General features: G+C 55.4%; 1 protein-coding gene across 8 annotated transcripts; it reads right to left on the bottom strand.

Annotated features, from left to right (window-relative positions):
* Positions 1-35: 35 nt before the first annotated feature.
* KLC4 (kinesin light chain 4) lies at positions 36-27470 on the bottom strand. Of its 8 annotated transcripts, none has more exons than XM_075496686.1 (16): positions 27342-27470; positions 15785-16051; positions 15358-15588; positions 14911-14989; positions 14596-14821; positions 14205-14292; positions 13714-13815; positions 13215-13388; positions 12937-13036; positions 12339-12391; positions 9376-9443; positions 9182-9290; positions 8233-8382; positions 1353-1477; positions 1173-1230; positions 36-662 (listed from the first exon to the last, which is right to left on the bottom strand). In XM_075496686.1, the coding sequence occupies exons 2-16, from the start codon at positions 16031-16033 to the stop codon at positions 573-575; spliced, it is 1902 nt and encodes a 633-aa protein (XP_075352801.1). In that variant the 5' UTR covers positions 16034-16051; positions 27342-27470; the 3' UTR covers positions 36-572. The 8 variants fall into 8 exon arrangements, with proteins under 8 accessions (XP_075352801.1, XP_075352800.1, XP_075352802.1 ...); XM_075496685.1 differs by lacking the exon at positions 27342-27470 and adding an exon at positions 25328-25487; XM_075496687.1 differs by lacking the exon at positions 27342-27470 and adding an exon at positions 19775-21264.
* Positions 27471-27536: the final 66 nt, after the last annotated feature.

Genomic DNA, 27536 nt, shown 5'->3' with positions numbered 1-27536 from the left:
CGCGCGCCCCCGTTCCCCCCCGGGCCGAGCCGCGGTCGGTTCTAGGGTCGGTTTTATTTAATAAAATAAAGTACAGCAGTCAACCGGCTGGGGGTGAATTCCACGCACGGCCGCCCCCGCCCACGCCCCCCAGCGCCCCGCTCCTCCCTCGCCACAGCTGGGGCACGCGACCGGGCAGGGCCGGGGGTGGCCGGTGGCACTCCCGCCGCTGCCCCGGGCCGGGGGTGCCGCCCCCGGCGTACGAGGCTGCCCCACTCCCACCGGACTGGCATTTCTACCTGGCTAGCGTGTGCGACTGGTGCCGAGCGTGCTGCCACCAAAGCTGCCGGCCCTGGGTGTGCAGCAGAGGAGCATGCGTGCGGGCTGCGATTCCCAAACTAGCTAGGGCCTCCCGGCGCCCGTGGGCCCCCCCGGGGCCCCAGGCTGGACGGGCAGATAGTGGCACAAAGGACCGGTGATGGGGAAAACAGAGCGGTTGAGATGGGGAGGGTGCCAGGTGCTGCCCCGTGCAGCGCAAAGCTGTGGTGCACCAGCAGCAGAGCAGCCAGAGGCAGGGGGCACCTGCAGGCGGGTCAATTGGAGGAGAGCAGGGAGCTGTGGGAGGACAGGTCCATGCTGCTGGCGCTGAGGCCTCTACTCTCTGGACGGAGGCCTTGGGTGCCCTGGAAAATACACCGCCAGTAAGGACCAGTACCTGCAGTCCACACCCGCGCCCCAAAGCTGCCAGCCCACCTCCTGCACCCCTTGCCTTGCTAGCCAGGACTCCCCCAGTGCCATTACCGGCCACAGTAGGTGCCGCCTCTGCCCTCCCGGCTCCCATTCTGTGGCTGGAAGGTTTGCTGAGCTCAGCAGGCAGGGAGGTGGTTACTTGGAGGCAACACCTTCAGTTTTGGAGCTACGATCTCAGAAGAGGGGCTGTGTGGCTGATCAGGGGAGGCACTGGGGGCACCAGCCACCCCTTGGGAAGGCAGAGTAGCTCCAGCCCTGCACAGCAGCAGAGCACATCTGCATGGATGAACGCCTCCAGTGGGATCTCGGGCACCACATGTATGGCCCACTGTGCCCCTCACCACTTTTGTCACTGGCCACAGCCTCCGTAGCCAGCTGCGGCAACTCAGCCCCCACCCCAGCGCCCATTCCTGCACCGGCCCTGCTGCCCACCCACTGCTTACCTCAAACGAAGCATCGCTAGACTTGTGCAGGTAATTTAATGATGCAGCTCGTTTCATGCTACAAGAAAGTGGAGGAGAGCAGGTGTGATCTTGTTGTGCCTGGCCAGACCCCAATCCCCAAGGTGGCAGGGCCCCCACCCACCCGGCACCCAGCCTGGCCCTCACCACCCTAGTCCCTACCTGGTGTTCCTGGGCTCCAGGGGACCATTGCCCTGCAGTTTCTTGACCAACATCTCGCTGCTCTTCCGTATCACGTCCCGAATTTTCCCAAAAGAGCTGCTGCGCTGGAGGGTGCCACTGCCATCCTGGACACAGAGACACAAGCCGGGGTGACGGCTGAGCGGCACTGATCAGGCTCTGGCATGCTGCAGACGAGTGGCCAGGAACTGGGCTTGGCTCCAAACACCCTCTTGCACTGAGGATTTAGCCGTGGCCCAGAGCAAGCTTACTACTCACTACATGGCTCCCCCTCACCCCAGTTCTCCACAGGATGTGATAACCATGGAGTCAGGGACCCCCACCACCATGGCCTGGCTCCTCCAGACTGATCCTCCCTCCTGCCTGGTGCAAGCCCAACACCCAGCTGGGCTGCTGACCCGCACCAGGCCACCAGCACAAATGGCACTGGCATCCCCACGGCCCTGCTCAAACACGGCATAGCTCCATCACCTGCGACAGCTCAGGCAGCAGCTACCAAGGAGGTCCCAGTAGCCAGGGAAGCACCAAGACCTGATGGGAGCCCCAAGTTTGGGGGTACTCTTATCAGCCCAGGACATGCTGCCAGGACTCCCTCACTTGCTGCTGGCTGGAGACTATCCTCCCCCTCCCCTTGCCCTTCCTCACCATGCCATTGCTATTCCTTCTCTCCATCCAGCACTCATCCTGATGCACATCCTGGTCCTGCATGCCAGGCCTGTAGGCTCATTCATGTCAGACAAGACCAGTCCACATGCACACATGGCCTTGTCCCACCTCTAACACTTCCAAGATGATTAGCTTTGAGCCTGCTGAGCAATTCAGGCAGCTCCATCTGGGATGCATTCATTTGGCTGCACCAACACTGTGTTGCCAAGCAGGCACCACTCTCCTCGGCCCCCCAGCTTTAGCTGCCCCTGGTCCTGCTAGCTGCCCCGGGGTGACACTTTGCAGGCTTTATGCCTGCCTGCTTTTTCCAAAAACCAAAACCAGCCTTAAATCTTGTTCCACAGCCCGTTTCCTCCCACATGCCCCAGTACTCAGAAAGGCACTCTCAGCCCTTGACAGGCTCTAGCCCCTCTCCTGTGTTTAGCTCCACATGCATGCAAGGCACAGGCTGCCAGCGCAGACACCACCTCATGCCACTGTGCCATCAGGGCACCAAGCTCTTCCCTGTGGTCAGGCATGCTCATTACACAGGGCTGTGGCACCACTTTTGCTCTGATGGCCTGGTAACAGCAGTCTTCCCTGCTCCTGATCCCAATGGCCCCTGGCACACCAGGGCAGAAGAAACGAAGACAAGGTGACTGCAAAAGCCCTTTGCTCCTTACGAGTGTGTGTGGGAGTTGTACCACTCCAAATGAGAAAAATGCCCTGTGGCCCAGGCTGGCAGCAGCAATTGCCCCAGGACTGTCCATGCAGCTCTCCAGGGTCTCTGCCTTAGGCCAGTCACCCCCTTGTGCTGACCCCTAGGGGTTGTGACCCTGGGGAAGGCTTTTCCAACACTTTCCCGCTCCGATTACCCAATCCAGCCCTAGACCCCTCTCCAGCAGCTGAATCCTACCAGCAAACCTTTCTTCTGGTATTCATCTCATCCCTTCTTAGATAAGCCAAGTACATTGAACGTCTTCACTTTCTCATCAAGATGAGGGGTTTCAAAAGTGGGAGCCACGTGCTGTTGCTGCAAGGGACCCCCTCACCAGGAATGCAGAGAGCACCACAAGTATTAGCAAGGTAAACAATTCAAGTCCTGCACCAGGCATCCTGGGCAGGTTTTGGAGGGGCTGGCCATCAGTATGCAGCACTAGCAAAGACAGGGTGGGGGTGGGGTGTCTTTTGCCTCCCCACCAGACTTGCACTGGGTCACCACCCTCCCTTGCAGGGTACTGCCATGCCAGGCACTGTTCCTTTTGCCAGGGCACACAAGCCAGGGGTGGAGAAGGGAACACAGCTGGGGCAGGGGAGCAAAACCACGGTACAAGGGCAGCAGGATCCAGCCAGGAAGTATGCTCTGGGGTCAGGGCTGGAGGATGGAGCCACATTTCCCCAGCTGCAGTGATGCAGACTAACTGCAGACAAACACCAGAACCAAATGCTGCTGCATGCTGGGTTAAAAATAGCCTCCCTTCTCTCCCCACTCCCTTTTCTGCAGGGTTATTTTTAACCCAGAGCATTTATGGGGCTTGGTTTACTGCAAAGCCCCCACCCCATTGCACCCACCAGGATGAGAGCACTCAAAGAAAAAGAAGCAGCTCCACCACTGAGCCGCTCTCCACTGCATGCTCCCACCCTGCCTGCTGCAGGGAGGCAGAGGACTTCGGCAGGATTTGGCAGCACATGGAGCTCAGCACTGGAGGACACAATGGGGTATTTCTCTGGCTAATGGAAACATCTCTTGGGGAAGGCCCAAGCTGAGATGCTCCAGGGCAGCCCTGCCACACATGGCTACAGAGCTGAGGTTAGTAGCAACCCCAGTTTGGAGGTTAGGGAGAGGCACAGTGGAGCAGGGTCCCTCATCTCCAATGCTCAGCCTAGGAGAGGTGCCCTGGGGGCAGCGCATCCCCCTGCACACACACAGACACCAAGCACCCCCACACCTGCTCCAGCAGCATTTGCACCTGCCACCCCAGGGCTGACCGACGCTGGCCTACAGAGCGTGGAAAGAAGCACAGGGCAGCAGTTCGGGTCTGTCTACCTTTAATCAGAGGTACGGTTGTTACAGCACCAGGTCCAGGACATGGCAAAGCACAGGGGCAGGTGGCACTTAGACCTGAATGCACCGTGCACTGGGGACTCACCCCTCTCCAGGAGCATGGAGCAGCACTGGGAGAGAGAGGCAGGGAAGGCACAGCCCTAGAGCACTCAGCCCTGGGCTCCACACCCTGTGGTCCTGAGGACAAACCTCCTTTCAGCAAGCACAAGCTCCCAGGGGAGCAGCATGCATGTGCCCCAAGGCCTCTTCACCACCACAGGAAAGCCAGGCCCAGACACAGACAAGCACATTTAATATCACAACCTGCCAGATGACTAGCATGAGAGAAACTATCTAGCTAAATAAATAAGGGAGGGGGGGTGTCCTGCGCTGGCCTCTGGGCTCTGTCCTGCTGGCTGAAGCCTCCCCAGCTTTCTTCCCAGGTAGGAGGGCCAGGGAGGTTCACCTCCTATAGGAGGTGGGATGAGGGTGTGCACCCAAGGGTGTGAGGCTCAAGGAAGTGGTGGTCTGGCCCTGGGAAACATCCCCTTTCCCAGTAGTGACTGACAGCACCAGACCCTGTGCAGGCCTGGAGTCCCATCAGCGGCACTGAACCACCCCCACACACGCCCAGGGTCAGCACTGTCTTCCTAGCAGTAACAGGGTTACAGATTTCCTACCCACTTGGCTAGGGACAGCCAGACAGCGAGTCACAGCCCCAGGGACCATGCCTGGCAAGCCAGGTCCCGTGTTCAAGAACTGTCCTCCTCCATGAGCAACCTGGCCCCTTCCCCTCCTGTGGAAGCCTCCCTCCAGCCATCCCATCTGCCCCCACATGCTCAGAGCACCCCAAGCCCCAGCTCTTCCTTTCCTCACATCCTTCTTTGCACCTCCTTTTTTTCCAAACCACTCTGCTCCAAACCAGCCTATTCCCCATCTCAGGCACTTCTAATGGCCTGGGGCCTGGCACCTTGCAGAAAAGTTCTGCTTTCCTCCTACCCTTCTTCTACCTCCAAGGAACAGCAAACAGCTTCACCCCCACCTCTCCCAGCAGCCACACCTGGGGACCCTGGAGCAATGGGGAGCTGATTCACCCCTTAATGCCATCAGGTGAGGAACTTGGCTACAGCATCAAGTCAGGAGGTTGCAACTGAATACGCTTGTCCTGGCAGGTCCCTGTTCCATGCATGACCCTTGGCTGTCACACCCTCACCTCATCTTGGATGTACAGTAGCTATGGGCTGCCCTACATTCCCGTGCCCCTGTAGAGAGACCCACATGCTGCCCCTGGGTTGCAGAGCTCAGCAGGGAGGAGGATAGCAAGACAGGGACTACCCTGTGCTGCAGGGAGAGCCCAGCTCACTGGTGGCCAGCGCAGGTTTGCTACAGGGCGCTAACATCAGCTAAGCCTACAGGGAAGAAAGCAACTGGGCACACGACAGCCCTGCCAAGGCCAGGCCTCTCTGTCCCAAAACAGCTCCCCATCTTCTTGCCTCTGTAGAGATGGAGGGAACAAGCTAGGAGGGCTGAGGATGTCTAATGATGGTGGAGTCAGCACGCCTGGAGTGAAGACAATCCCCCACAGGCCTGGTCCCCAGGGATGTGCAAGGGCAGGCTGGGGGTGGGGGCATGCAAGGGGACGGTGGCCCGTCGCCCTGGCCTGGGGGAGCGGGCAGCTCCTCGCAGATTCTTCCTGCTCTTGCTGGCCACGGGACTCTGCAGGCGTCGCGGTGCCCTTGCGCGCCGGGAGGGTTGGGGGACTGGCGTGTAGTTCTTGCCGAGGAAGGAGGGATGGTGTGGAGGAAAAGTCGGAAGATACAACACAAACATCCAGGTGATTGCGGTGGAGGGGAAAGAGGGAGTCTCGGGAGGCATTTAAGCCTAGTGCACAGAGAGGAGAAAGACACAATTTACAAGGCCATGAGGTTGTAGGTCACCCAAGGAGCAGGTGGGGCAGGGCCCAGGCTGCATGCAGAGACAACGGACCATGTCTGGGCAGGGAGGGAGTCTTGTGAGGCTGAAACAGTGGGCTCACATCTTTGCCAGCACACTATAGCAGCTGGCAGGAACAGCTAGCTCAGAGAGGAACAGCCTGGGCCTCCTGCTCTGAGGGGTCCCTGCTCCTGGGCCTTGGGCATGGGGTGCCTGCCCAGGCCTCAGCACCACTGAGCTGGTGCCATCCCTGCTCTTACAGCCCAGACCCTGGCTCTGCCAGCCCAATTACCTGGGCAGAAAGTAGCTGGTCCAGGCCCTGGGGTGCTTCCAGAGCTGCCTTTGGCAGCAGGGCACAGAGGTTGCTGGCAGCCTGGGGGCTCCCATGGCCCTGCTTGCAGCAGCTGACAGCTAAGGGATGGCAGCAGAGACTGCTCTGAGGCAGCACATCCAAGGTCTCTAAACCAGCACAGGGAACAACTGGCTGTCACAGATGGGAGCAGCAGGAGCTGCCTCAGCCTTCTTTTTGGGGGAGCTGCAGCCCAGTGAAGGGCTGCTGGCTGGAGAGCAGAGGCTGGCCATGTGTGCAGCAGGCTGGAAAAGGCACTGAGCATCATGTAGCAGCAGCTGTGTCCCCCAGGGTGCTGGGCTAGCCCTCAAACCCTCTGTCTACAGCTGGCTGGGTCAGGGAAGCCCTGCCAAGCCCCCTGGGGAAGGGTCATATGAGCAGGGACTATCTCCCTTGGCTGGGTCAGGCTGGGGAAAAGGGTGGCCTTGCCTTCTTGCCTTGGGATGATCAGCTCGGAGACTGTCAGGAAGGTCTCCCAGACCATCACCAGTACAAAGCGATCACCCAACACCAACCACAGCCAGGAAGAACCACAGAGAGACACCAGCCAGGACAGAGACCAGGTGATCCTAAACCCAAACTTGCAGCCCTCCCTCTGTGCTTGTCTAGCCCCTCTAATGGGGAGTGCAAGGGCCCAGTGTTGGTGCCTTGCCAGGTGCCTTGCCTCTTCACTCCTGATGCCAAGAGCTGGGACAGAGGACAGCCCTGCATCTGGCAGAGCTGCTGGGTCCCCTCAAAGCTCTGCTCCCCAGGTCCCCTCCAGCCACCTCCTAGGTACAATCCACAATCAAGAGAGCCAGCAGGCTTCAGGCTTGGGTGTTGAGGGGCTGTCATGGCAACAGGGGAGAGGAAGGAGGAAGGGAGGGAACTCATGCAGGTGGGGATGGAGCCGAGCCAGGTGAGGACGGGTTAGTGACAGCAGATGTGAGAGGGAAGCAAAGGACTCCATGTGCTCAGTGTGTTGCCTGTGCCAGGCCCCAACAACCCCTGGGTACCCAGCTACGCTACACTCTCAACTAGAGTTCACAGGAGGAATGGTAAGCGTTAACAGCTCTAGCAGCCCTCGAGCCAAGCACCCACCAGCACTATGCTCGCTTGCTGTCTCTTCTCTATCCTTCTCCTTGCAGAAGACAAGAGGCACCTGTCGCAGACCTGGACCACTACCTTCCTCTGAACTCAGCGCCAGTGACCAAAGTGCCCCTCAGTCTCAGAGCAAGCCTACACAGGCTCAGATCACCCTGTCTGTACCTCAGCTAACACCAGCCTCTTTTGCCACCACTGGTCAGCCCGGCCTGGCATCCCGCAAAGACCTGCCTTTTACCACTTCTGCTTGGCCAGAGCCCACAGGGGCATGAGACCAGGAGAGGGGGACAGCAAAGACCCTGGCTGCAGGCTATTCCTGTGCCCTGCAGTCACTCAGTCATAGACACACCAGGCACATACACACACACAACCCTCCCCAGGCTCAGCATTGCCTGTGGCGCAGTGCTGGACAGGTAGCCAAGTTGCTCACAGAGGCTGTGTGAGCCTGATGCTCTCAGCCAGGACCTCAAGAGGGGAGCAGCAGGGAGAGATGTTAATAAGGCTGCAAGGCTAATATTAAGGGCAGACCAGGACCAGCTCATGCTGTGCATTGCCAGGGCCTGGCAGCCCCCTTTGAAGCAGGAGCCCTCAGTTGGGGATATCTGGCCTGTACACCAGAAGCCAGGCCCAGACACGCACCTTTGCACGCTGGCTGGCTCATGCCAAGAAAAAGGGAAAAGAAGTGTGCAGGGAACGAATGGAGGCAGACAAGGATGCCACGACAGGCCACGTGGGGACAGCCCTGAGCCAGGCTGTCCCTTCCCTCTGGCAGCCAGCTGAGGCCATTCTTGATGGTGTCTTGTACTTACCCCGCTCCATTCCACGCCCATACTCACTTCCTCGCTACCGTCTGTGGCATTCTCGTACTTGACACTGCCCCCCAGGCTCCGACGTCTCTCTGTGCCATCGCCCTCCTTCAGGATCTCCACCACCTTTGTCTGGTTGATCGGGTCAATACCCTTGCAAGTAGAAAGGGATAAGGAAGCACCATGTTTTGGCCTTCTGTGTTCTTTCCCTCTAGCAATCTGCTGTGCCATCACTGTGCTTGGTTCTGTCCCCTCTCTTGGCCATTGCCCCATCACAGCCAAAACTCTCCAGCACGAGAAGGATGGAACCAAATGTCATCCTGCACTTAGCAGTCCCTGTTTGGGTTCCCAGCTCAGTGAGCCCCCCACCAAGCCATAAACCACCCTGGGGGACAAGGGCTTGCTACCCCAAAGCTGACAGCTTTTTTTCTTCACATTTTGGTGTGTGAAGGTTTCTGCTGTCCTTCAGTCTCTGTGCTAGGTGCTTACAGCTCCTGCTTTATTATTTCAGGATTGAGAAGAGTTTAGGTTGAGAGGTACTCTAAGAAATCCCTAGCATGTTCCCTGGACAAAAAATTAGCGGGAAGACAACATCCCAGTGAGTGCAGATCTCCTCAGTAGCTGACAAAGTCCAGTAACCTGCCTTAACCCAGCTGCAGTATTCCTGCAAAGAGCCATGCCTTCTTCCCCACATGTACACACACTGACATCTGCTCCATCCATGCACACATGCATATGCATAACCCCACACAGGTACACATGTGTACTCCTGCACAAATGCAACCCCAACCACCAAGGTGTTCTAATGTCATGGGAATGTAAGCCAAGGATATCAGAGGCTGCAAGGCCCAGGAGAGTCCCTCACCACCCCCCAAGCCAAATGCCATGCCATGACCTGCCACCCCAAGCCCCACAATGCCCTCTCCACCAGGGAAGGTCCCTCTGGGGTTACCTGCCGCCGAGAGCGAACTGCACACTCCTCCAAGGTCTCAGCTGCCTCTAGCTTGCCCTGGCGTCGGTACAGCGCACCCAGGTTCCGCAGAGTGGTGTTCACAGTTGGGCTGTAGCAATAGATGTAAGGTGAGCAGGAGCCCTGGGGCCGCCCCCTCCAGAGCCCACAGCTGCCCACAAACCACCTCTTCTTACCTGCTAACCTTACAGGCCTTGTACCAGCCGCCATACTCAGCATAGGGAGCACTGTCTCTGTGCTTGCTCTACAGGGTGAGGAGAGATGAAAGCTGTTAGCCGCATGCCTACTGCCATTCTCTGGCCTGTGCTCTCCCACTGGGTGCTAAGGTCAGGCACCAGGCTGCACCCCCACACCAGCCCAGACTTTGGAAACACAATGTGTAAATGCAGTGATGAAGCCCCATGGGTTCCTGGAGGGAAAGCTGAAAGCCCATTTGCTGCAACAGATTTGGACCACAAGTAGAAGCGATGTCCCCACCCCAGCAAGGACTGTAATCCCATCTCCTTGCCCCTTCCATGATACCAAAGGCAGCAGGGACAACACAGCCCATCCTCACAGCATGCTGCAGGACACGACACCCCACCCACCCCCACCAGCATGCAAAAGGGAGACAAAAATAACCCCCCAACCAACAAAAACCCCATATGCATGCCAGGCAGCATGGGCACTAAACCCCTCAGCCATGGCTAGCAAAGGAATCAACCAGCCACATCGAAGCCTTCTGCCTGCAAGGTTAGGCCTGCCCCACAACAGCTCAGCCCAGCTAGCTGTCTCCTCTCCATGCCCAGCCTTCGCACCCCAAAGCTGACTGGCTGGCCAGCCCTGCCACAGCCAGGAGCAAAGAGGCTGCTGGCCAGAGCAACAGGAGAGGGGGCAGACCTTGATGCTCAAGGAGAAAGATCTAGGGCGAGGACAACCCACTCTGCAGGGCACTAGCTGCTAGCCAGCATTGCCCTGGGTCAGGAGGGACCATAGCACCTGCAGGCAAGAATCACCAGTTCTGCAGAAGCAGGGCTACCTGTCCACACACTGTGCACCCTGGTGTGTGGCAAGCACCTGGGGGTGTGCCATGCCCCTGGCTCTGCACCCACAGGACACAAGGGCTGGGCAGGAAGCACTCGGCTCAGCTCCGAGCCCAGCAGGGCTGCTCTCACCAAGCAAGTGCAGGGGGCCACTGCTCCACAACAGGAGTTGCCCTCTGGCAAGGGCTCTAGCCCAGAAGAAACTGTCTTCACAGGGACCATTTTTCATACTCAGTCCCACAGCACTTCTCAGATCTTTAGCCCACATGCTGGAGTCTCTCTGAGCCATAGGTACACATGGATTTCCTTGCGCAAGAGCCTACACAGCCTGGGCAGGCCCCAGGGACAGGAGAGCTCAGGACTCAGAACACCTCTCTCTGAAACTTGTGCAGAGGCAGCCCTAAGAAGGTGGCTGAACCTAAGGGGAAAGGTGTCAAATCCCCTGGGGCAGAAAGAGCCTTGCAGGCCAGGGCTGCCAGCTGTGCCCAAGGCCCTGCTGCTGGCATGAGCTGGCCTGGCCCTGCTGGCAGTGAGAGCAGAGGGAAAGAGGAGTAAGGGCGGGGGGGGGAAGTGAAGCTCTGCAAGAGGGGTTTGATGCTTTTTAATACAAGATGTGGAAACACAGCACAAAGCAGAACACAGCAGCCCCAGCACTTGGGCCACCAGTACAAGCAGGTCTGTGTTTACTGCTGCCTGGCCAGGAAGGTCATGCCAATCATGCCATGCCATGGGGCATAGGCACAGCTGCCCTGGGAACAGGAGACCCAGGGGCACGGGAAGAGGCTCAGCCCTTGCCCCAGGCTGTAGAATGGGCCCCAGGCCCAACTGTAGGTCCCTGAACCTGTTCTCTTGCCTCATAGAAAACCTTGCATTATCTGGAGCATAGCTCCACACTACAACTATCTACTTTTGACCTCTTAATTCTCCAAAGATACCATCATCAGAAGTGTCTCAGTCCCAGAGGGGGCAAGGGGAGCCTGGTCTCTACTCCAACTTTGATTTCTCCTGCATAGTATCATGCCGCAGCAAGCATAATTTCTTTGCGCTGTTGAGCGGCCACCTTTGGGGGTGGGGGAGGTTGGACCAGCAGGATTGTCTAGGTTTGATAGCACAGGGCAGCAACCAGAGCAGTGCAAGGCAGAGCTGAGCACTGCCCTGCACTGGGGACTGCAGAGAGCAGTTCAATGGGAAGACACAGCATGCTGGTGGGAGGCAGCTGCTAGTGCCCTGCTCTTAGGACTCGTAGGATGGGACTGATAAGTCACTAAGCCAAGCCTGCCAGCCTGCTGTCTGAGCCCATGTAGGGATGGGGCCTGCTCTGAGGGCAAAGGAAAAGGAGAGAGACTGTGTTTGCTCCCACTGCAGCTAGAGGGCTAGACCAGAACCCTTCATGCTGCTGCTTCACCCACCTGCCAAAAAGCAGGTGAGGTCTTAGGCTTGGGAAAAGCAGAGACAGGGCTCTGCTGCATTTATCAGCTGAGCACAGAGCAGGGCCTAGGCAACAGAAGCAACAGCTTCTTTGCCTCTCAGCCTAGTCCAAGGCAAGCACAACCCATGTCTATCCTCCTTCAGAGGCCAGCTAGGACATAGAACAGCTAGGGCCCACCCTGTGAAGATATCTTTTTCAGGAGGTTTGGCTCCGTTTCCTAAGGCGACAGCAGCAGTTTCTTCTTGACCTCCATTTTCCCCAGGCAGCCTTAGGGCTGCTTCAGAAGTGGGTTGTGCTCTGGGTACTAGCAGCTCTTTGGAACAGAGTGCCAAGGCCCTGAAGCACAAGTCTCTTCCATCTGCCATCTTCCATCATCTGCGTGCCCTAGAGGGATCACTAAAGCAAAAAGAGAGAGCAGGCAGCCATGGCTGAGAGGCTGAACAACTCCCTGCCCCAGGAAAAGCATCAGGCTCTCTGATGGCCTTCCCTCCCTGCTGCCCCAAGGAGCAGCCATGCTCTCTCCTTACTGTCCAGACCCCTCCTGGCCCTCGTTAGTGGCCATGGCAGCTCTTCAGACTGCAGGAAGGAGGGTCTGGCTATGATAAGAGAGGATCAAAACCCCTGGACCTCCTTCCACTCCCAGGGCTCTTGCTGCTATCAACAGGCAGCACCACCAACTCAGACTCACCTTGCTCATCTCCTCTCTCTCCTCCGCGTGCATCCAGATTGGCTTGTGTTCATCTGTGTGGGGAAGAATGCAAGACAGCCCCGCTCACCACTTCACCCTGTTGCTCTGCCACTTCCACTGGGGCTCTGCCTCCTGCATAGCCCAGCACTCCGTCCCCAGAGCCAGCAGCTCACCAGAGGGAAGTGACAAGGCTTCCAGATCCCCCTGATCTCGAGCCCCAAGAAAGGCAACTAACATTGCAAGGGCAGGACAGGGGAAGGAAGGAACAAGTCCTCCCATGGGGGAATACCTGCGCCAGGTGTACAGGAGAAGCTTCAGCCTATACCTGTGAATGATTGTGCCACTTGCTATTCCCCCTTTTAGCCACAACTGTTCCCAACTCAGTAAAGACTGACAGCCAGAGCTCTCCAAGACCCCTTCTGAGAGAAGAGGTGGAGCAGCATAACACACTAGAATGGCAGTGTCTCAAGGGCTGGGGGCCTGTAAGGCATCCCATCCCTCTGCCAGGGGGATACCAGAACCAGCCAAGCTTAGGCTGAGAGCCAGGAGACCAAACTGCTCACCCTTCCCCAGCCCCAAGAGCTTCTGCTCTACAAACCATCCACAGAGCCAAACTCCTTCACGTGAGCACGGGTAAGGATCTCCTTATACAGCACCTCTGCATCTTTGTATTTGCCTTGCTTCAGGTAACAGGAGGCCTGCAACCAAGAAAACAGTTCCAGCCCCACTGGGCAACACAGATTAACTCTGCCCCCTCTTGCGGCTATCTCTCTGCATCTTCCAAGCACCAGGCAATGCTCACCTTTCCCATGGCACCACTCCCCTTTCCCATGGCACCACTCACCACCCCCACATGGCCTCTCCCCAGGATCTCACCAGGTTGTTCTTGGTCTTGGCCACATTGGGGTCATCAGGACCCAGGCAGCTCTCATAGATCTCCAGGGCCCGGCAGTAATAGTACTCCACCTCATCATACTTGCCCTGGTTCTGGCACAGCAGGGCTAGATTGTTCAGCTGCTTGGCCACATCAGGATGGTCTTTGCCTAGGACCTAGATAAACAAAAGAAGAGAAGCCACAAAAAGTCAACACTTAAAGACTGCAGTGGACTCCTGGAGTTAGTAGACACTGCAGTCCCTCCACGACATGCCTATGTCAGACAGGAGCCAAGGACTAGGGAGCTGAAGAGGAGAAATTCCAGCTTCCACCACCTGGCAGGCCTCTCTAAGGCTGCAAACACTGGAGAGACAGGAAAGGTGGTGGCAGAGTCGGCAGCCAAAGAGACTAGGTAGGTCCTGGATCTCCCAGGTGCAGTGAGGTAATGGCGGAAAAACCTCAGGGAGAGCTGGAAGGAAGGAGAGCATGGGAGACCAGTACCTTCTCACGGATCTCCAGGGCTCGCTTACACAGTGGCTCTGCTTCTTTGTACTTCCCTCTCTTGCCATAGAGAACAGCCAGATTGTTCAAAGTCGCTGCCACCTGCAGAGACATAAGCTTCTCCATGAAACAAAGCAGAATCCAGTGGGACCAAACAAGGGGTGCAAGCAGCGGTAACAGTGACTGTCCCATTTCCTTCATGCCTGCAGTACAGCTGCTTCTGAAGAGCAGGAGGTCCAGAGGCAGAAGGCTACCCTGCCTACACCGCAGGATCCAGAAGCCAACTCCTGACAGGCCATACTGAACAAGACAGCAGGAAATACTGAAGCAGTAAAACAGAGCCCCACACCATGTGAACAGCACCCCTCACATCACAGAGCACACTGCTGTCCTTGGTAGTCCAGCTACAGACACACCATAAGGACACCGTTCTAGCCCCAGCAGCACCCACAGGTCAAGGGAAGCGACTGAAAGAGGAGGGAGACACTCACCGCTGGGTGGTCTTTGCCCAGAGTTTTCTCACGGATGGAGAGAGCATCATTCAAGAGGTGTGCTGCCTCTTTGTATTTATTCTGATCCCTACAGTGCAAAGCCAACCAGTTATTCGGGATTTGGACACCACAGCCCATAGCAAGCAGAACTGTGAACAACAGTCCTCCTTCCATACAGACCCAGCCCCTACAGCCCTTTTTCTCCCTACCTTAGCCAGTCCCTAGTTATATCAGAGTTTGGCAGTCCAAATACCTCATCTGTGCCAAAACCTTTTTGAAAGCAAACCACTGGAAGCTGGGGGAGCTCCCTGTCACCAGAACATGCTGTCCTGGTAAACAGGAGAAGCAGAAAGCTCTCCTGGCCCAGTCCTGCCCTCCCCACCATGCTCACCTGTACACTAGTGCCAGGATGTTGAGCATGGTGGCCACATCAGGGTGATCGTGGCCTGATGTCTTCTCCAGGTCCTCCAGTGCCTGCTTGCAGAGTGGCACAGCCACCTCATAGCGTCCCTGTGAGGCGTACTGGATGACAAGGTTGTGGAGGGTGCGCAAGCGTGCAGGTATCTCATAGCCTCCCTGCTGGGCAGCTGCCACTGCGCTGCTGTGCTGGTGGGGCACTACAGGCACAGAAGAATAAACAGGGGCACAGTTAGCACAGCAGGCTTGAACAGAGACAGCCAACAACCATGCATGACCAAACACTTACATCCAGGACCATGCTCTTCCTCCTCATTTGGGAACAGATCATCCAGAGAGTCCTTGGTGGAGTCACCCTCCTTCTCCTCCTGAGAGGATAGGAATCACAATGCTGTTGGTTCTCAGAGGAGAGCAGCAGCCTGGGCTGAGTCAGCTGCCAAACTCTCCTCCCTGCTGCAGCCCACCAACACCCTTAACTTCCCCTGTTGTCTCTGCCACCATCTTCCCCACACACAACAAAACTAATAAAGCCAAATTTTCCCAGCACATCCTGGCATGCTATTCCATGTTCTTCCAGAGACTCTGACCCATGCAGGCTCCCTTTAGTTACAGGCATTGCTGTGCACAGTAGCTGGGAAGGGGCAAAATGCAGGGCAATGCTATCACACCTAGACAATCCTGCTGGTCCAACCTCCCCTACCCCCAAAGGTGGATGCTTGACAGGATTAGGGCATACCGAAGGCGAGACATCCTCATCATACTTCTTCAGCTGGTTCATGAACTCAAGGTGTTTCTTCTCCTCTTCCAGCTGAGCCACGGTTTGTTCACTGCGCTGCAGCTTCTGCTGGGTGTTGGCAAGCTCATCGCGCAGCCACTGGTTTTCCTGGCACAGTCTCCGTACCTGAGCACGCAGCTTCTGCTTCTCTGACTCCACAGCATTCAGGTGGTTGGACAGTGCCATCATCACCTTGTCAAGAGTCCTAGTCAGTAACTACCACAATCTTGTATCTCCCTCATGTGCATGCTTAGGGCCCACCCTCAGGGTCACACTGTCCTTCTACACTCAGCCCCTTGCTGCCCCTGTAGCTTATGGGGAACGGCCACATGTTCACCTTCCCCTATCCATCCTGGGTAACACCTAGGACGTTACCCACCACTCTCACCTGAGCTTCTCCGAGCCCCAGTTCAATCATCTCCACTGACTTGCGGAGCAGGTTGGATTTCTCATGCACAAGATTGGCTTCTTCATCTTTCTTCAGGCACTTGATGGTCTCCAGCAAGCTGTGCAGGATGGAGTTGTGTTCATTCTTTAGTGCCTCCAGCCCTTGCATCACCAGCTTGGTGTTGGAAATTATCTCCTCTTGACTCAGCTTGTCCAGTTTCTCCTCCCTTGGGTACACCATGGTGGACATAGTCCTGCTCCTGCAGCCCTGCACAGAGAGAGAGAGAGGCAAAACCCGAGTGCCTCAGTGCTGTTTCAGAGCGCCACAACCAGAAACAAGTGTCACAGCCTCCTTCAAGCAGCCAGAAACAGCATTCAACTGGTTGCCCACTCTAAGCCCTTCCCTTTCATCTTCCCCTCTCCCTTTGGCAGCACGCAGCTCTCAGGGCATGTGTCTCCACTTTTGTGGCACAGAGTGCTGGTGACTACTGCAGGTGGCACCAGCGAACAAGGAGACAAAAAGGCGAGAATCAGTGCTGACCTCCAACACCCTCAGCAGCAAGGAAAGCTGATTTAGCTTCCATTTAAGAGCAGAGATTTGTAGTTGGCAGCTGGGGCTGCAATGTGTATACCTCCTGCCCACAGACCACCGATGCAAGGAGGCTGTCAGAGCTCAACACCTCTTCAAACTGCAGAAGAAAGGGAATAGAAAATGGAGCCAGCTCAAAGCTATGTTCTTCCTCAATGGAAAGATCTCCTGGAAGAGCATCTCTCAGACAGGGAGGCATCAGTGGACTTACCAGGCCAAACAAAAAATTCCTGGACCAGAAGAGTACACCCTGACAAGCCCAGCCCCGGCACAGAATGGCCATTGTGGCGAGAAGGGACATAACACGCCAGCACGAACTGAATCACGCCTGTGTGGGAAAGCTTATATACACCAACTGCTACAGTTACACTAGTGTAATCCTTGCGTGGGTGTCAGCTTGAAACACTAACAGCTTTTCCAGCTTCATTTGCCCTGCTGCCAGCCCAAGGACTCCTCAGGATGGCATAAGGACTCTGTACCCCTTCCCTGTCCCGTTCCCCCCAGATATACAAACAGGAGAGTACCAAGCTACTGCCTTTGCACAGGGACACCAAGTGCTACAACCCACAGTGTTAGCGTGGCTGCAAGATCCCTGCGTAGAAAATCCAGGAGCTAGGGAAACACAGCAGGCCAGAGGGAGAGAGACATAAGCAGCAGACAAGACCTCTTATAGCAGGTTGACAGTACCCTGGCTGCTCCACAACTCACTCATCTAACCCTCTCTCAGCCTCCCCCCGAGCTGGACCACCCCAGCAGCCTCTTCACCTTACTCAGCAACGAAGGAAAGCCACCACCCACGAAGGAAAGCCACCACCCACCTCGCTATCGGTCACTCCAAGGCCACCCTCCTGCAGAGCTGAAGTCAGCACCCGCCCAGCAGCACCTCCTTGCCACCCAGAGCTGGCAGGAGGCACAGCACCCTGAGCACCCAGGGCCCTGCTGGCAGGAAGCTGGCAAACTGCCCAGGCACTATGCAGGAGGAGGTGGGGAAAGAGCTGCCAACAGATTTGTCTTTGTCCTCCTGCAGGACCCACCTCTGCATGGTTTGAGCTCTTTGTTCAGCAGCAGCCTTGCGCCTGGTTTACTGAGCAAGCAGAAATGCTGCCCCAGGTACAGAGAGAGCAGAGCTCCTCTCCTCCCCAGCTGTGCACTCTGTCCGGGGGACTCACAGTGATCCCCCAGCTCAGCTACCACTACCCCTGCCTGGGAGTGGGCCCTGAGCAATAGAGGGGTCCAGTTTCTTCCTCACTGGAGCACTGAAAGTGAAGATGGCGAACAGTGCTGGGGCAGTTGCTGTAAGTACACACATCTCATTATACCCACCCATTTCCTCCTCTTTAGCCTCACTCTTCCAGAAGTTCCTCGAGTTGTTTTGTAGGCCTGAGCTCTCCTCTCAGCTCCTCTTTGGTTTCTGTTCCAGTGATGCACATCCATCCCTCAGGAAGACTGGGCTCCTGTTCATACCTTTGAGAAAGAGCTGAGTCCTCCCCCACCTACCTCAGAGTCACAATGCTGAATTCACATTCACTTCATGATCCAGCATCAGCACCAACCCTAAGCCATACTTCACTGTATCCTTCACTTTTGGGTATCTGCCATGCTCCACATGTGGTTACCCTGTGCATTTTACACTGAAAAGTCTCACCTGGACTGTGACATTTCCCAGTTTGCTTTAAAGAAGACCATATGATAAGAATGGCATAAAAAAACCTCACTAAGATCAAGATAGAGGGCATAGACTACTGTTTCAAAGAAAAGGTCTGTTGAGAGTTGGCTGCCACTCATATCCTGTCTTCCAAACTGATTCTCCAGGAACTGGCAGCTAAGCATTCTGGTCAGTATTTCCCCTGGTTATTCTTTTGTCCACCTTTATAACACATCCAGGGGAGTGATCGATTGCTAAAGCAACAAGGGAAGCCCTGCCTAAGGCAGACTTCTGTGGCTGAGTGCAATGCAGGAAGAGATGTGCAATGATTCCCAGCTCCAGAGGAAAAGGCTGGCAGTTCAAAGGACACTATTGCTGCCACATCTGGCAAAGCACTGTTGTCCTGCTCTGAAATGGGTCCAGCCAGCCTCCCAGGAAGGCTCAACAGGCACTTACCTGCTTCCATGGAAGCCCAGGTAACAACTGCTAAAGGGTGAAACGGCCTGATCACTGGTTTCAGCTCATAAGGAAACACAGCACCAGACTCAGAAACAGGGAAATCAGGAAGTGGGAGTCCTCTGGAGCATAGGCAATGCTTGGGACACAAGGAGATCCCCAGGAGCAGCCTCACACCCAGCATACAACAAAACTAGAGCTCTGCCCTAAGGCTCACACAGCTGTGCAGCACAAGTGCATCTTCATCTGTCCCTCTGCATACTGGGTCAGCTGTGAAATGCTGACAGTTTTCATGGAAGCATTACATATGTACATACACATATCTTGCTGTCATCTTTAAAAAGTACAATACAAACACATTGGGAGGAGGAACATGTTACAAATCATGATAAAAAGCCACCAGAGCTTGCACCTTGCTAGATAACAAGAGTTAGACAAGACCCAGATCCACAGAAAGTCAGCCTCATTAATTCCACTGTGCACAGAACTCCTCAACTGAGAAATTGCCAGGCTGTGTGTTAAACCACCAGTGCTTCTACTACAGTGCAACATCATGTCTTTCTTCAGCCCTTCCAGCAGAAAAAGCTTAAATAATTTCACAGTCCCCACAATCAACTTGTTTTTCAGAACTGCAAAGATTTCAGACTGAGAAGAGAAAATAATCAAAATGCCCTGACCCACAGCACATCAGACTCATCCTACCCTGCAACTACATCCTCAGATCCTCCAGATATACCAATACAGGCTCCTCTTCTCTCACTATCTGTGCAAACACCTCTACATAATCCTGGTCTTTCTTCCCTACGATGACATCCTAGAAGCACAGCTCTGCTAGGTACCAACACGCTTCCAGTGTTCAAGGGTGGACAGGGGATTGTCCAGGCTGCACACAGGTGCAAAACCTGAGAACAGCACACGGGTTGTTCGCTTCCAAGTACCAACAAGAAAACAAAGAGAAGACTGCAGAGAAGTCCCTTAAATGCTGCTACCTCTTGCACAGCAAAGAAAACCAACAAACACTGGTGGGAGCTGACTTCTTATCCCTCCAAAGTGATAATTCTTCCCTACAGAGCCTTATTTCTAACTCTCCCCAGTGCTGGCAGGTCTACACTCAGTGCCCAGCCCTCCAGAGAGGAAACATGCTCTATGGCAACCGACGCCAAAGTCAGGCAGGCTGAGGCTGCTGTATAAGCACTCTTCCTACACCCACACATTCAGTAAAGGGCACTGAGTGTCCCTTATCCAGGCAGAAAACGCACTCGGAGGTTCCTGCAGAGAGGAGGGGAGACACCATCATTTGCCTTTGTCAGGGGGAGGTTCAGACTGGAATAGGAAGAAAGGATGTTTTTCCAACAAGTTCCTCAGGAGCTGGAATGCCCAGCTCCTAGTTTATCCTGCTGCATTCCTCACAGCTCTGCAGCACAGCCCAGGTCTCCACCAGCATGTTTCTGCTCTAGTTGGCATGTCTTCCCTATTTACAGGGAGCTGCTAGAATAACCTGGCTTTCCAGCAACGCCCATCTCATCTCCCCTCCCCTACTCCCATTTGGAGGAGTGCTGCAGGAACACAGGGAAGGAACATGCGTACACTGAGCTTTGTGGCAGTTGCAGCAATCAGCTGGGAATCCATCAGCTAGCACATCCTGCCAGGCAGAAACCTTCCTCCTGTATTCAAGTGCATAACGGGGAAATCACTGAGCATCAGCAATTTCAGCAGCCCACTTTTCTGCCTCTGAAAACTGCTCCCACATGCAAGAGCTTTAAGAGGAAAGAGCTGGAAGCTTCACTGCTTCTACCTTAAATCCACAACAGCTGCCACAACAGAAACAAGGATGCCAGACTAAATGGGTCCAAGTGAATCTTAATGCTTAGATAATGATGCCTAATGCTAGAAGACTACAGAGAGCAAAAAAAATAAGCACCAGGGAAATCAGGAATCAACTACAATAGGAGAGAGACTTAGGTTTACACATGCCTCAAATTCAGTTCACTTCACTGTCTCCCTGCATGTCCCTGGACCAAGTATATGTGAGACACAGGGTACCGTCACAACTTGCACAAGCAATACTGTCAAGACAATAATTGCAGCTTCCTTCAAACTGCAGATGGCCTGCCAGCACTTTCTGTATAGAAGTGGGCACAAATTTTTAGCAGCACACTCTTCTGTAGGAGAGGTGATCTAAGGATATGGTAGTTACAGAAAAACAGCTGGGTTCTGGAAAAAAGCTTCCTGTGGAAAAGAGTAAGTCTGACCCATAGCAAGAATGAGTGACCACATTTGGGACATAGATAGCAATGGCAGAATTTAGAAATGGAAACACAGGGCTTAAAATGTGATTTTCACAACAATTATCCCAGTCCCATGCTGTGAGACATGCTTTTGCTACCTGGAGGAACAGCAAGGTTATGTATTTGGGAAGCAAAACAACTTGACAAAATCAGAGAGGGTTTTTTTTTTTTTTTCTCCTTTGGACCTCTGCCAGCTCATTACTGTTAAACAACAGAATAAAGGGTCTCTGGAAAGACTGGTTGACCTCCAACGAAGCCAGAAGTGAGATTGCCAATATACAGCTGAGTCTCCACTCCTAAGGGATACTGCAACAAAACCTAGACCGAATACCTTGGATGATGAAAAATAAAATAAAAGCAGTAAAAAGCAAACAGAGTGCCAAGGTTGCAACCATCACAAAGGCTGTGTCATGAGCACAAGTTTTCTCCTTATTTTGATACCATAGTGTCAGAAAGCAGAGACTGTAGGAGACTACAGTCAGCTGCACAGAGCCTCCAAGGCTTCCACTGCACAGCTAGGACATAGTGACACTGCTAGGAAACTTGCACACTGCCACACCACTGCCAGAAGAGCCACTGTGCTCAGGGTCACCACCCCAGGCCACCTGCAACAGAGCCACAGAAAAGGTACAAACTGGTGCTGCTGAGCTACACATCCAACAGTCAGCATTTCCAGAGCCACTCCAATATGGGTAAAACAAGAAATATCATCAGCTCTGTATGGTGCCCAAGAACTTCACAGCTAAGAGCAGCTGCACACACATGTTAAGGCTTTAGAAACAAAGGCAAGAGAAGGATGTTTTGCAAATGAAGAGACAGATGGGTGTGCAGTCAGCTTCAGGGTAACATTAAGAACTGCAGCATGAATAACAGCCAGAAATTAGAGGGCAAATACTGGATTCCTAAAAGTAAGAACTGGTGGAATAATTGCAGTATATGGCTCCATCCTGGGATATGTGCCTGCTGAGGTTCATGGGAGGCACAGAGCAGGAATGGTACTCCGTGATGCTTGCTACCACTGCCAGAAATGCCTGCTACATCTCACGCTTCCTTAGAGCCACTAAGAACACAAAGAGGAGATCAGTCAGGGTCAGCACCCTGGGATTTCATACCCAGCATATCTCTGAGGTGCTATCCCAAAGCCAAAAGATGTCACTCAAACTCTGATGCGTATGAGGTCCTCTACCACCATTTGTCTCTGGCTCATGAGTTTCTCCACCCTACTGCCAAAAGAGGGGGCACCTAGAGCCTCATCTTCTGCCCAAAGTTCTTCCCCAACACCAGCCTCCAGCCTGGACCTTTCTTGCACAGTCTAGAGAGTCAAACCAACACACAGATTACTTCAAGTACCATAGAGAGAATGTTGTGTTGCAAATTCCTCCCTAATAAGAGAGTCTGGCTGTGTATTGCTTGGAAGGGATGCCTAGAGGTCTCTGGTCCATCCCCTCACTCAAAGCAGGTATCGGATCAGGTATCGGTGTCTAGTCAAGGGTTGACTATCTCCCAAAACGGAGATCCCACAAGCTCTTCACACCCCTGTCCCATGGCTTAACCATCCTCATGTGGGAGAAAAAAAAAAAACCAAAAAAAAAAGAAAAGAAAAAAAGAAGTCCTCATCTGAATTCCTTAGATAAACTCCTTATTACATTTGCCTTTGCTGAACACTTCAGGAGAAAGAGGCCAGGCACCACAGCACTAGACACTGACCCTAGGCCCAGAGGAAGGGAATGCAGCCCATGCCTCCTTCCAGCAGGGTCCCATGGGGACAGGGTCCCTCTGTCCCAGAGCAAAAGAGGCAATGCAATCCACCTCCAGCAGCAGAGCAGGGAGTGGAGGCAAGGAGCTGTCTCACCCACATTCTCCCATGCCCAAAAAACAGGATTCTCCTTGGCATCTAGGCACCCCCTCGCATGGCTTTAAAGCCAATCTCCAAGCCCAGAAAGGCTTCACCAACCAGCTTCCCCAAGCTTTAGAGTCATGTGTAATTCAGTACAAGTTGACTGTGCTGTTGGAAACAGCCCAGCCCTGCCTATCCCCTGGACAGGGATCAAGGCCAGCATTGCTTCTTTCAGCAGCAGCTGACACATGCCAGCTCTAGCTGAGTGTGAAGCTCCAGGGGTTTTTCTAGATACCGGAAGGCCTGGGCCGGGAAAGTCTGTGCTAACCAGCAGGCTGCAAGAGCCCCAAGGGCTTTTAAGTAGGACTAAGGAACTAGATTTGCAGCTCAAGTTGAAGGGCTCTTCTGCAAGGAGATAGGAGGCTCCCTTCATGCTCTTTCCCTTCAGTGCTAAACACTCCTCTCTGTCCCAGAAGCTTCAGCTCACCACCACCTACAATCTCTAACAGAAAATGCACCATAGCATAACCTTCCTGAAACCTAGGGCAAGGCAGTGGCAAGCTGGCTTTACAGGGACTTGGTCACAGTGACTCAGGTTCACATCACCACAGAAAGGACCTGGGAGCTTCCCATCCCCCTCCCGCTTTCCAGCCCACAGTTAGAAATAGCACATCAAAAGCTACTAGGGTTTGTTCTGATTGATCAGGGCAAGCAATTCCTGTGTTACCAAAGCATGATCCAATTTCAATAAGCATATGTGCTCTGAGGAAGACAGAGGAGATTGTCTGGTTGGCTTTGTATCAGATCACTTATTCCTTTCAAAACTGAAAAGGTCTTACTCCTTTCATTCATTAGCGATCAAAGAATACAGACATTGGAGGCAACAAGGGTTAAAAAAACAACCAACCAACCAACAACACCCCCCCCCCCCCAAAGCAGCACCAACACGTGCCATTAGCAGAAAGCCATTTCGCTCCTTATTGCAGTTCATGCTGTTTACAACCCTAGCTGGCCAGGGAAACATGCACCTTTCAGCAGGCCATTGGAACCAGAACAGCAGTCTTCACCACCCCCACCAGCAAGCTTATGCTAGCACCTCCAGATCAGCTGATAAGACCTTGTTTTTAAATTCTTGCTCATGTCTGCAGCAGCTCACCAAATCCATTCTGCGTCATCTGCTGTGCCTGGGACTACAGTGGAACACCATTAAAACCTGTTTCCAGGCTAGTAGAGACAAGAGCTAAGCAGCTGGAACAAAGCCAGGACAAGCATCTCTTCCTAGCTTCAGAATCTGATTGGGAGTCTCACTCTATAAAAGACAGAGTGAGAGCCATTACCTTGCCCCATCAGCATGAAGTAGTATTAAAGCAGGCAGAATAATTCCCAGGAGCCAGTGCCTCTGCAGGCATCTAATGTGAGGGCTATGCACTGGATATGCCTCAGGAGTACGGGAGATGGCCAGGACGCAGCTGGGACCAGCAAGTGCCCTGGAGCCACTCTGTGTACCCTGAAGGGCTCTGGAGTGCCCACACTCCCTCTACAGTGTACCTAGGGCAGCTGCAAAGACCGGCTGACCACAAGCTGCAAGACTGAGCTATTATTTCCAGAAGCAAATAGGTCTTGTAAACTGTAACAAGGCAGCCAAATTCACAGAGAAAAGGCTCTACCTGCATAATAAGCAAAGGATCTGTTTTACCTCTGGCTCCTCTGACCAGCTGGAGTTCTTTGAGGAGCTACGTTGCTCTTTCCTAGCGAACCAAGCCTTTATCCAGCAACTCTGCCAAGGTTAAAATTTTTTGCCACGTGTCCTTTGTGCCCCAAGAGCCATTTTGGTATTTGGAGTTAATGCTGTTGTTCCTAACTGAACGGTCCTCCAAAACAGCAGACGAGAAAACACGCGCTTCCTGCTCCTTCTGCCAATTACAGCAAAGCTCAGCCATGTTTATTTACTGTGTCTGAGCTGGCCAGATCTTTGACCTGATCTGTGCTGAACACCGCCCTCCTTCCCCTCATGCAGAGGTGGTTGTGCTTTCCATGTGTCCAAGGTGGCATGGGAGACAGGAGACCAAGGGCACTAGAGGAGACCCTAGCATGGAGCCGCAAGAGAGTGCCAAATGCCAGCTATGCAAGACACAGGGAAGCCTGCAGTTGCTGGTAATGTGCCGCTGCCTCCCACCATTGTGCAAATTTCTCCCGGCTGCCTGGCCAGAGCATTCTGCTGCAACGCCATCCCCCAGCCCTTCTTCAGACACCTCCTCTGAGCCACATCCCCTCCCTTCCAGAAGCTTACCAGCAATTGCCCCCCCACCCCCCCGCCCCACGCCTTGGTAGGGTGCACCTCCACTTCGGAACAGCTTAGTAAGCAGTTTATTAATGGGAGGAAGGTTTGGGGAGAAACAAGGCTCTGAAAGTTTGAGAGCCATTGCTGTATGCTAGGACCTGCCTCCATCATCATTTCTCCGGCTTTGTCTGGCAGCAGGAGGCACGCCCGCTGCATATCCTTGGGACAAGCAAGCCAGAGAAACCCCTTCATCCCTCCTCAGTGTTACCACAGAGAAATTCTGTGCCCACCTGGCTAACTGTAAGCTTCCCAAGGAGAAAAGTTTTCATCAGCTCTGCCCGAAATTGCACTTCAAAGCGGTCCTTTGTTACAGGATGGCTGGGCACCCTGCCCATCTCAGTCACCGCATGGGAATCCTCCCCCACCCCGCACCGCAGAGGAGCGGTACCTGGCTGCCTGCAGCGGCTTGTCCAGCGTTGGCACTCCTGGAGGCCCCAGCGCCGTGGAGAAGCGCAGGCTGCGGCGACACACGGCTCCCACGGCGTCTGCCGCGCTGCCCTCCGGTTCTAGCAGAAGCGCAGGCACCAGGCGCTCGGCAGCCAACCACACTGCAGCAGGGGGAGGGGAGGAGATGCAGCCAGTCTCCAGAAACAGGACGGTCAGATGCTCTCCTGAGAGCGCAGAAAGCACCACGGGCACCAAGCCCGAGGCTCGCTCCTCGGGGACCAACAGGAACACCAAGGAGCAGAGCAGAGCCCCAATGCTGCTGCCACACGCTGCCCAAGGCTCCTGCTTAGATGGCCAAAGTCAGCCAGCCCTGCCCTACACCCAGCTAGATCCGCTTCATCCTACACTCAATCTTACGGCAAAAGGTTTTACAACCTGTTTGGTATCACCCTCACCTGTGTCCCCACTGCTGACCCCATCCCAGCTCCTAAAGCCCAGGCGGAGCTGCAGAGAACCCTCCAGCTGTGCAATCGCTATTGCTGTGCCCGCAGAAACAGCCAGGTACAGGACAAGATCGCTGGGAGTCCTACTGTGTCAGCACTGCGCAGTGCAGAGCTGGGCCAGGCACCGCCTAGAAGCGTTTGCTTGATCTCTAGATGCTTTACGCAGAGAGAGGACAAATGCCACAGCATCACAGCATCCAACGTAGCCAGTGGATTGTTGCTACAACCATCCCATCCACGGTATCACGCAACCTTCACAGTGCCCTCTACAGCGTTTCATAAGCCTCTGGAGGCATGCTGTTCCCCAGCTACCTACATCTGCCAGGCGCTTCATCGGGATTCCTGTCCCTGCCCACAGGTTCCCCCAGGGGCGGAAGAGCTTCAGGTGTTCCAGGAGTGAGCCCAGCCATATTGACACAAAGGCTCTCTCTTGTCTCATCTGACAACACGCACTTCTTCACTAAAGCATCTTACTGTTCTCCCTTCCTAGTTCTGGAGGGCAAACCCGGCTGGCTAGGGGATACACACGGCTACAGCACGGTTAAAAAAAAATTCATGCAAGTTACATAGCAGGAGTGCAAACATGTATTATTTATCTTACACAGAAAGCCATTCCTGGCAGCGAAGACACAGCCTAATTATAGAGCAGTGATTCCCGCAGTCTGTGCCCACAGCACCCTGGAAACAGCCATGACTGGGACTTCAGGCTGTCCCACCGTTGTCATAAACACTCGCCTCCCACGGGGGCTGCCGGCCGTCCCTGCGGGGCGGGCAAGAGCGCAGGCAGCAAAGCAGCTGGCCCTGCCCACAGGGAGGCTTGGAGCCCGGGGACCCGGTGCTGCCTGAGGAGGGCAGGCGCCGGCGGGGCCCCCCGAACCAGCGGCTCGCCCTGGTGCCAGAAGGGGCTGGGTCCCGCCGGCCGCGGGGCCACCCCGCCGGCTCGAAAGTCCGCAGAACCAGCGCCCTTTACCGCCGACCTCGCCGGCGGGCGGGACCGGGTCCTGACAGGCAGCGTCACCGCGGCCCGCCGGCTCCGGGCGCGATGGTCCCGGGCCGGGCGCTGCCCCTCGCCACCACTGCCCCGGCAGCCAGGGCACGCTACGGCTCCCGAGCCACGCCGGCCCCGACCCCAACCCCGGGCCCGGCCCCGCGACAGAGGCTCCCCCGCGGAGGCCCCGCTCCGCTCCCGCTGCTCGCGGTGGGCCGCCGCCCCCGGGAGGCCGCACAGCTCCAGCCAGCGCCGCCTGGGCCCCGCGCGCCCCCTCCCCCTGCCGTCTGCCGGGCCGGGCCGCGACCCCCGCGGCCCTGCGGGGGCTGCCCAGACCCGCGCCGAGGCGGGCGGCCACCCTCCCACGGGCCCCGCGCGGCGGCGGCCGGCCGACCGGTCAGTGGGTGGGTGGGCCGGCAGGCCCCCAGGGCAGGGAGACCGGCCGCGCCGCCTGCCCGCAGAGGCCGGGGAAACGACCGAACCACGGGCGTCGCAACCCCACCCGGCAACCCCGCCCGCCCAACCTGCTCGGTGCGAGGTCTCGATGGCCGTCTGCGGCGCTGTCGCCGTCGCCGTCCCACTCGCAGCCGCAGTCCCGGCGGGGCGGGAACAGAGCTCAACACCACCCGCCCCCTCAGCGGCGCAGCTCCTTTAAATCCAACATGGCCGCCGCCGCCGCGGCCCCGCCGGCAGGCGCGCGCCACCTCGCGGCGGCCCCG

Source organism: Mycteria americana, chromosome 3, assembly GCF_035582795.1.
Source record: "Mycteria americana isolate JAX WOST 10 ecotype Jacksonville Zoo and Gardens chromosome 3, USCA_MyAme_1.0, whole genome shotgun sequence".
Lineage (NCBI taxonomy): Eukaryota > Metazoa > Chordata > Aves > Ciconiiformes > Ciconiidae > Mycteria > Mycteria americana.
This window is presented reverse-complemented; position numbering and strand designations above follow the sequence as displayed.

Excerpts from the sequence above, each read along its gene's own strand:
- KLC4 (XM_075496683.1), bottom strand. The coding sequence starts at position 17,806 with ATGGATGTGCATCACTGGAACAGAAACCAAAGAGGAGCTGAGAGGAGA. Across the intron at positions 16,052-17,695 it reads GGCTAAAGAGGAGGAAATGG|GGCTGCAGGAGCAGGACTAT; the intron begins GTGGGTATAATG and ends CTCTCTGTGCAG. Across the intron at positions 15,589-15,784 it reads TGGGGCTCGGAGAAGCTCAG|GTGATGATGGCACTGTCCAA; the intron begins GTGAGAGTGGTG and ends ACTCTTGACAAG.